Here is a 9,771-nt window from a genome sequence, read left to right as displayed (position 1 = left end):
GACCTCTTAATTGTGGAAGAAAGAATTTCAGTGCTCGATATACGGCCCGCATCTCTAGTCAATTTATATGCCGCTCCAAATGAGGGCCGCTCCAAATGAGGGCTCCGCTTCCTCCTCGTGGTCAGGAACATTTCCGTTGTGTTGTGTCTTTATTCTGTCATGTTGTTAACTTATGTTTGCTTTTTATATTTTCTTGTGTTGTGCAGTACCGGGCCACCATTGCATGGGGCCAGGGCTGGCCAGTGAATAGACAAATGCTGGGGCGCCGTCCATCCATAGAGGGTGCCCAAATGAGGGAGTGATTTTATGTTTTTTTTTTGCTAAAAAAATGCGAAAAGCCCCCAAAACAACATAACTGCATAGCTTATATTTTCTGTTGCCCTCAGCGTCACCCCAGCCCGGTACATCAATCGCCTGCCGTTTGGGAATGTTAGAAAGACTATTCAGGTGTTTTTGGGGGAATAACATATATAGAACTCTATAATATAAATAATTGTGAGAAATATACTTTTTCTTTCAAGGGTGCTGCAGCATGAACCATCCATTGTCTGCCTCAAGAAACCAGGCATAGGCATACATACAGAGAGAGACAGACAGACAGACAGACAGACAGTAGACCAGCACAAAGGCGTGTGTACGCGGTTGAGTTATTTGAATAATGCGAGCAAATCAGAATACACATTATAGGAGAAGCACATGGAAAAAATTTGTGCAGACCAAGACCACATCCATCCATCTTCTATACCGCTTTATCCTTTTCAGGGTCACGGGGAACCTGGAGCCTATCCCAGGGAGCATCGGGCACAAGGCGGGGTACACCCTGGACAGGGTGCCAATCCATCACAGGGCACAATCACACACTATGGACACACCAATCAGCCTACCACGCATGTCTTTGGACTGGGGGAGGAAACCAGACTACACAGAGGAAACCCCTGCAACACGGGGAGAACATGCAAACTCCGCACACACAGGAGGTGTGAGGCGAACGTGCTAACCACTACGCCACTGTGTGCCCACCAAGACCACATTTTGGTGTGCAATTATGAATGTACCCCGTCTAACGTATGTCTGCTTCGTGTTAATATTTTTACCGGCAGTCTGACAGACTTTTTAGAATTTATAACGGTCAAAAACCGGTATTTACCAGCTAAAGGAAACTCTGAGATACAATTCAACTAATTAGTATTTACAGGCCACCAGGAATTTCTGAAGTTCCGAAGGAATTAGCAAACTTCCTCTCAAACATAAACTTTTTGGCAAAAAAATTAAAAATACAATTGTTGGAGATATTAATATTCATTTTGATATTCCACAACAATCTCTGAAAGCAGCATATCTGTCTACTCAGAACATAACAGGATTCGCTCACTATCATGGACACACCCTTCTGGTCCAAACTTTATATGTTACTCCTGCGGTCTGATGCTGATTCCCTTTGACCTTCAAACCTGCCTCATTCATCCTGATGCTTTACTTCTGCTTGGGTTTTCATACACTTTTAACTCACTCTCTGCTGCTTTGGATGGTCTCACATGGACATCTTAAAAAGTACATTTACTAAAAAGAGTTTATGCCAAAGTCTAATGCATTCTTCAATGGAAAAGTTTACTTGGATACAAAAAACTTGTACCTAAAAACTGTAATCAAAAAGAGTCTGATGTTCATGCTGAACATTCTTTTAACCTAGCTCAGTTCTGTCTGACTTTATAGTATATAATTGTGGAATAGTAACAATTTATAATTCGGTGTCAACCAGAAGAGGATGGGTTCTGTTTTGATTCTTTGTGTTGTCCCAGGGAAATTTTCCATGCCACTGTCACCTCTGACTTGTTCATTAGAAAGCTAAATCCACCCACTTCTGTAAAGCTACTTTGTAACAATGTTGATCATTAAAGCACTATATAAATAAAACTGAACTACAATGAGTTCACAATTTTTAAATCATGTCAAGGTCTCTAGAAGGTTTCTACTTTCCACAGGTTTTTGTAATAAACTCTAATTGGACCTTCCCTACTTAAATAACATTAAAAGGAAGACATATAGTCCATCCCAGACAATAGCAGATTTCTGCCCTGCCAGTGTTTTATTTTCCTACTGGCTCTGTCACATAATTAAGTCTGTGTTCAGAGGAATTTGAATATTTTTTTACACTGCATCTAAATAATTCTTTAACTATGCCCTATTTATTACAACTATGCCCTATAGTGCAATGTTTGTTCAGTGTCTGTCAATTTTGTAGTGATAGAAAACAAAGGTTGTGTCCAACCAGTGGCCATGCTTTGACATGTATTCATTGTGATAGAAACCTAACTAAGATGGCTTCTCCTCAGATTCATTTTCTTGTGTTTTTACAGGCAAACATGTTCTGTTTTTAGTTGGGTAAGTGGTTATTTTACTGTCGTGAACAGACTTTACTTTAATCTTAAATTTTGTTCATTATAATAATATTTCAAATAGTGCTTTTCATTTTCCAATGTCAGAAATGTTAATTATTGATTAATTTAAAACACTAATTTAAAATTATTTTATTATAATTAGCCTATTTGAATAGTACTCTTTAAATAAAGTTGATCAGCTCTCCAAAGGTCCATCATGGTTATGAACACCCTCATCATCAAATCCTCTTGGATCAGCTCTTATGTAGCTTCCGATAGCCTGGTTCAGCAGGGAGCTTTCATTTATTGAGAAGCACCAGGCATCCAAATGACTGGGTTGTTCCACTGCCATGGCAACTGGCCACTGATCTGTACATTTGTTAAATGGTGTGTGTGTGTGTGTGTGTGTGTGTGTGTGTGTGTGTGTGTGTGTGTGTGTGTGTGTGTGTGTGTGTGTGTGTGTGTGTGTAGGGGGGTTGGGTAGTTATGGAGAAAAGAGACCATGTCACTGAGAGAGAGAAAAAAACCACAAAGCGTGAGAGATAGATGAGGCAGACACAGATAAAGGTGGAGGGGCAAATGGCGAGAGGAAAATAAGAAGCAACTGTATAGAAAAAAAACAGAAGCAAAAAAAAAAACCAAGGACATACCCCAATTTTTCTTTCTGACCTCAGTCATTTGCTGTCAGACGTTCAAGTGTTGTTTTTAAATTTCATGGCTCATTTCATGGCTTATTCACAATGAATTAAATATAAGGTTTCTGCACTTCTTGCATGCGGGTAAAAGCATACTGGGTGGATTACATAACAGAGGTTAATTGGGAAAATCCCTTGTGCATACCATACATATGATGTTTACATATAGACTCAGTTGCCGTTTATTAGGAACACCTGCCCTGTATATGCACTCTGACCATTTTATCGGGTCCACATAAGTCACTGTAGAAATATACCTTTACTGGTAAAGCCCACTTGTTGCTTTTGCACAGTTTGCCATCAGATCCTATACTTCAATTCAAATTTCAGTTAAATTAAATTTAATTAGTATAGCATTTTAACAATAGACATTGTCACAAACTAGCTTTACAGAAAACCAGATTTATCTAGATACCTAATGAGCAAGCCAGATGTGACCATGGTGACTTTCAAATGGTGGCCTTAACATCACACATAATGAAGACCCCAAAAGTCTGATCAACCACTGGTGAAAGCTGCCGACTACAGTTTGGCATTGGTGTGGATGATGTGGTTATCTATCTACTGAACAGGGCAAACTCCTACCTGAACACATCAGGCAGCACTGTGAAGATTATATTCTTCTGTTTCAAAGCCATACAACCTTAACAGTTGGGGGAGAAAATCCAGTTCCATACGGCTCATCATAATCCCATGGCCGGGCATTTGCGGCGATGATCGCAGGTCATGTGCGGCGCATAACAGTTGTCAGCTGCTGAATTTGCCAGCCACCGCAAAAGCTCCATTGTGCCCTCTTCCATTAATCAAGGTTCCCTTCAAAAGAATTGGCATGGGCCTCATCGGACCATTGGAACGGATTGCACAAGATTTAATTCGATTGCACAAGATAAGATTCGATTTAAGTTAGTTTCAATGGACTACGTAATGCGATACCATAGCTCTGAGTTCAAATCCTGAAAGAGGACTAACCAGATCACTACATTTATGTCACTTAGCAAACTGTACGAATTACTAGAGATTAAATCGAATCACACAAGTGTTTACCAGCAGCAAACGGATGGGCTGGTGAACGGTTTAATCAGACCCTTAAAAATATGATTCATGAGTACATTCATGATGAGGCTCGGAAGTGGGATACGTGGCTCGAACTCCCTGTTGTTTGCAGTATGAGATCCCACAAGCCTCCACGGCGTTCTCCCCGTTCAAATTATTATATATGTATAAGCATCACGACGTCTTAGATGGCATTAGGGAAAATTGGGAGGAGGGACCTTCTAACAGCAAAAACGAAACTCAGTATGTTCTGGACCTGAGAGCATAACTCCAAACCCGACAGGGGTACTCAGGTGCAGTACAGGAATTGGCATGAGAAGATAAGGTACTCGTTTTACTACCCACATCAAGTTCTAAATTACTCACAAAGTGGCAAGGACCCTTTGAGGTCACACGCTGAGTCAGTGAAGTCGACTATGTGGTCAGGTGAACAAATAGAGCAAGGGACATCAAATATACCACCTCAATCTTCCTGTGGCTTTTATGACAGTGAAACCAAGAGGAAGGAGCTGGGACTCGAGGCACAGTAAATCACAATAAATTGAAGCCCAATTCACCCCAGTCTCTTGTGGAAAACAACTCTCACTGTCCAAGAGAGCACAAGTTGCCAGGGTACAAGGGATTTTCTCCAATGTGTACTCAGTCGCATGGACCTCATAGAGCACCACACCAAGACTCCTCCAGGTGTGGTGGAATGCAGCCATCCCTACAACTTACCCAAACAAAAAAATGTGTTTTGCAATGAAGTCAAGTCTCAAATGCTCGACATGGGAATAATCAAGGAGTCCTCCAGTGATTGGAGCAGCCCAGAGGTCTTGGTATCCAAGGTCAACAAGTTGGTCCATTTTTGATGGCAATTGCAATTGCAAGTATTGATGAATTGTTTAATAGGTTAGACGTGGCTCATTTTTATATGTCACTGGATTTAACCAAGAGATATTGACTGATTCCCTTGACTCCAATATCCCATTAAAAACCGCTTTTTCCACTCTGTTTGGGTTCCACCAATTTGTAAACCTTCTGTTTGGTTTGTTTGGAATCTCAGCAATATTTTATTGTCTCGTAGACAGAATACTCCACCTACACCAAGCATATGCCACTGATTATTCAGATATCGTTATCGTTTACATTAATGACTGGAAGCAGAAACATCTGAGAGCTGTTGTGAGATCCTTGAGATGGGCGGGACTCACAGCAAATCCAGAGAAGTGTGTAATTGGATGGGTGAAAGTACAGCATCTGGGTTCCCACTTGGGCCATGGGCAGGTGCATCCCCAAATTGATAAGAAAGTGGATCCCTCATTGGTATCTGGCACTTCAGCCACCCAAATTCGACGTGGTTCATATAATAGGGGCAAAGATGGAGGTTTCGGATTACCTCTCTCACTGGGTTTGGATTTGGGCTGGTTGGTGGTTGCATGGTCAACTGCAGGCCGGATGGCTCCCTTGCCTACTACTACTACTACTACTACTACTATTATTATTGTTATTATTATTATTTATATAATCTCATTAATAAATGAACAATAAACATTATTTATTTATAATGTCATCTTTAGTTGATGAAGCAGTGTAGCTGCAGTTTCGATTATTATATTGACTATTTTAGGAGAATGCAAACCCTGTTTGAGCTTTTACTTTATATACTAGTAAATACATATATAGCTATATATATAGCTATATATATATATATATATATATATATATATATATATATATATATATATATATATATATATATATAGAGAGAGAGAGAGAGAGAGAGAGAGAGAGAGAGAGAGAGCATGTTTTATTTTGATTATTAAACTCCTAAAGACAAAAAAAAAAAAAAAAAAAAAAAAGTTTTTTAAAAAAAGTAAAAACAAAAAAATCCACAACGTTAATTGAGTGTAATATAATTTTGTATGGAGAAAATTGTCAGCCCCTTATAATGTCAATAGTTTAAACCAATATGTCATATTTGTGTATACTATATCTTCAACAATCTGTTGGTGGGGGTGTGAGCATTATACAACAATATGCATATTTACTTATTTGTTTAAGAAAAAAAAAAAAGAGAGACTTTTATTTTGAAAACAAATTCTGCTAAAAGTGACCCGGACGTAAAATAAATGCTACAGAGCAGGTACGATTAAAAAACAAAACAAAACAAAAAAAAGGTAAAATAGCCACTGTTTTATGTAACCTGTTAAAATCGGAATCTTAAAAAAATAATTATTATTGTATGTACGAGTCGGGAAAGGTTTACAGCCTAACTCAAAGGTCTTTTATCATGGTGTCCTTTTAACAGTGTATGACCGCTGTGTTCTCGCTCTCAGTAAGTCGTTTGCTGCAGTTCAAACACCCTCACACTGTTCATTTAAACCTGCCCGATAGACTGTCACACTTTCTGCCATGTATTTGACTCTCATACAACAGAACTAAAGCAGTGAAGCTCATGAATTGGTCAGTAACAGTATCTGAGGAGCCTTTAACGGTAATCTCTCCCCATAATCAGATGAGCTGTACTTAGACAATCCTTCTCACACTGCTGCGTCTTACTCAACTACAGCATCGAAAGATGGTTCAAGTAGTTAAACTCGTTATTTTAACGCTGATTTTATCCTTTGCGTCAGCTTCATGCTTCTCCTATCATCCAGCAAGGTTCAAATTCCTACAGTTGTGTTAATAGAGCTTGTTTTCTGCTTGTGTCACTCTGAACTAATCCTAACGAAGGCTGTGTGTTATATGTCTAGGATGGGAAACTTCATGTCCACTAGTGCTGGAAGGTTTTCAAACCAGACATATATACAGTTTATACAGGTAAGCATTGTTTTCTTCACTGATTTCAGATGTATGATGTCAGAATTTTCCCCTAACAGCAGATCTGACTGCAGTTTATCTAACAAGCTTGTTTTAATGCGCTCATGACAGCTCATGTACATGGACTTGTAGGGCGGCTGGGTACATCAGTGGTTCTCAAAGTGGGCTCTGGTGTGTGACCTTATATATATATATATATATATATATATATATATATATATATATATATATAATTTTTTTAAGTAGCAACGGTTATAAGAATTTTATTTATTTATTTATTTACTAACGAGTATTTAGGTCCGAGTTCTTATATGGTGGTCAGTTGGACTGGTCACTTGGATTGAATGGGTTTAATCCAAACCCCAATGACTCAAAACCAAAAAAGTCACCTATAAATGATTTAAATATGGAAAGTTTAGGAACGGAAACCTCTATCGGTTTAACAAATCGGTATAATATTATTTTACGCATTTAAATAATGTTCATTAAATAAATCTGTACTGTACCCTGGAATTTATTTTACACTTAAAGGGCTCCGTGGTTATAAAATCTTTGAGAACCCCTGATCTGTATAATCTAAGTCTTAAAAACCGTGTTGTTAATTAACAAAGAAAAGCGTATCGATATAATCACGTTTTTTTGTTAGGAGATGTTTGTTTCACATTTATGGGAGGAGTTTTCACTGTGAGTGCTTTAGCTGTTATAAGTGATAACAGGAACTAACTTGTCTCATTTATGTCACATAAAACTAAATGTAAATGTTACAAACCCTGGCATGTCATTCATTAATAAATGATTAGAAATTGTAATTGTTGGCTAAGTCACTGTGGTGTAAGAGGAAAAAAAAACACTTCAGGACCTGCTGTTATGGGAAGAGTAATTCACATTCAGTGCGTTTACATGGACAACAATAATTCACTCTTAACCCGATTAAGACCATACTCTAAGAAACTACCATGTAAACAGCAATTTTTAATTACCTTAATCTAATTAAGGTCATAATCGAAGTAAGCTCTAATCGAATTAAGACGTGTGGAGTATTCCTGTTTTAGTCGCATTATGGACGTATATTACAGACATGTAAACACCTTAATCACATTATGAACGTCGTGTGGGAGTTTTCACTGCATTTTGCGACAGGACACAATCACACACGGCAGTTTTACGTTTTACGGCAAACAAGAGAGTCCGGCTGCGTCCCAAACCGCATACTTGCCTGTAGTGGGGGAAAAATACATGTATCACGGCTACTATATAGACGGTAAGTACGCGGTTTGAGACGCAGCCCACGGCTTCAAGCAGTCGTCTATTTGCACGTATAGCATTACAAATAATCAACTGCACTTAAAGCGTTCGTAAAAAATTAAATAAAAACACCCAAAACTGTATACGGTACCATAACAAAGACGAACATACAGTTTGCCTTCGTTATGATACCGTATACAGTTTTGCGTACAAATGCGTACAAGAATGTTCAGGTAGTGTGATGCCACTACCCCGACACAAATCTTTTACCTATAACACCCTGTCATGTTTAATACCTTACATGCCCCCCCCCCGCATTTAGGATGTGGTGTCTCATAACTGCGTCGTTATATTCTCCAAGACAACGTGTCCTTATTGCAAGATGGCCAAGAATGTCTTTAATCAAATAGGAGCTTCCTATAAGGTGATTGAACTGGATGAACATCATAACGGCCAACAGCTTCAAGAGGCTTTAGCACAAATGTCCGGTGCCAGAACGGTAAGGCATTCGTGTTCATTTATGTGCGTTGTCATTGTATAAATTACATGGCTAACTTAAGGCTGTACAATGTAACAACGATACAAAAATCAAATAAATGTAGCTAAGTTGGCTTTGAAATGGTTTAAATGGCTTTTAAATTGTCTGGTTTCTTTCAGGTCCCAAGAGTCTTTGTCAATGGACAGTGCATTGGAGGAGGCTCTGATACGCGACAGCTTCATGAACAGGGCAAACTGTTGCCACTCATTGAGAAGTGTAACCCATGCTGCCTGAATAATGCTTCAGAAGGATCAGGGAGTGGGCAATATACTTCATGACTGTTGATTAATTTATGCACTATTACCATCCTCCTGCAGTCCAGATGAATTAAATCAGCGAATACTGAGATAAAGAACTAATAACTGCTATCCGGCATAAGTGGTGTATTTTGGTCTTTTTTGTTGTTCTTGTTGTTGTTAAAAAAATGTTCCTACCTCAGTACTGTTCATTCGTGTATAGTTTTTAAAATAAAGTAATAGTGCAATAAAATATGAATTTTCTTTTTGACAGACATGTGGAAATATACGGTATGAACTCTCTGAAGATGATAAAATATTGCTACATACAAACACTCAATACTTACAGTCCATCTTTATGTCTGTTGTATGGGTTCTTGTTTAATTGCGTACACTTCTGTGTCTGTTAGGGATGTTTAGTGGGTGTGGTTTAAACAAATTTTGTTAACTTGATGTCAAGATGCTCAATTGCAATGGGATTTTTGTTATCCAAAAAAGATGTCGCAATGGCAAGGTAATCAGTTAGGAAGGCAAGTGTGGCAACATTCTGCTGTACCTCATACAGTGTGGCACAAAGTTAACGTGCATGTTTGTTGATGCAGCATAATGAAATCATTAGTGATTCTTTGTCATAATGTAAACTGGCTTATGTATTAAGCTTTTTCATAAACCTTCATTGATTTCTTCATCAGATTCTATAATCCTTGTTATAACATCTGATTCCTGATAAACTAAACACACTTCGCTCTGAACTCAGTGATGTGGGGTGAACCAGAATCTAGCCCATTTAACTACACATAACTACTCATTTTAATGGTACAACA

General features: G+C 38.5%; 1 protein-coding gene across 16 annotated transcripts; it reads left to right on the top strand.

Annotated features, from left to right (window-relative positions):
- The first annotated feature begins 6,187 nt into the window (after positions 1–6,187).
- Positions 6,188–9,200, top strand: glrx2 (glutaredoxin 2). 16 transcript variants are annotated; one of them, XM_053683233.1, is made up of 5 exons: positions 6,228–6,251; positions 6,417–6,443; positions 6,862–6,928; positions 8,496–8,672; positions 8,831–9,200. In XM_053683233.1, the coding sequence occupies exons 3-5, from the start codon at positions 6,863–6,865 to the stop codon at positions 8,987–8,989; spliced, it is 402 nt and encodes a 133-aa protein (XP_053539208.1). In that variant the 5' UTR covers positions 6,228–6,251; positions 6,417–6,443; position 6,862; the 3' UTR covers positions 8,990–9,200. The 16 variants fall into 16 exon arrangements, with proteins under 16 accessions (XP_017333285.1, XP_017333290.1, XP_053539208.1 ...); XM_053683236.1 differs by having other exon boundaries at positions 6,229–6,251; positions 8,535–8,672; XM_053683237.1 differs by lacking the exon at positions 6,228–6,251 and adding an exon at positions 6,252–6,285 and having other exon boundaries at positions 8,535–8,672.
- The last annotated feature ends 571 nt before the right edge of the window (positions 9,201–9,771 follow it).

Source organism: Ictalurus punctatus, chromosome 10, assembly GCF_001660625.3.
Source record: "Ictalurus punctatus breed USDA103 chromosome 10, Coco_2.0, whole genome shotgun sequence".
Taxonomy (NCBI): domain Eukaryota; kingdom Metazoa; phylum Chordata; class Actinopteri; order Siluriformes; family Ictaluridae; genus Ictalurus; species Ictalurus punctatus.
This window is presented reverse-complemented; position numbering and strand designations above follow the sequence as displayed.

Excerpts from the sequence above, each read along its gene's own strand:
- glrx2 (XM_017477793.1), top strand. The coding sequence starts at position 6,687 with ATGGTTCAAGTAGTTAAACTCGTTATTTTAACGCTGATTTTATCCTTT. Across the intron at positions 6,770-6,861 it reads TTCTCCTATCATCCAGCAAG|GATGGGAAACTTCATGTCCA; the intron begins GTTCAAATTCCT and ends TTATATGTCTAG. Across the intron at positions 6,929-8,495 it reads CATATATACAGTTTATACAG|GATGTGGTGTCTCATAACTG; the intron begins GTAAGCATTGTT and ends CCCCGCATTTAG.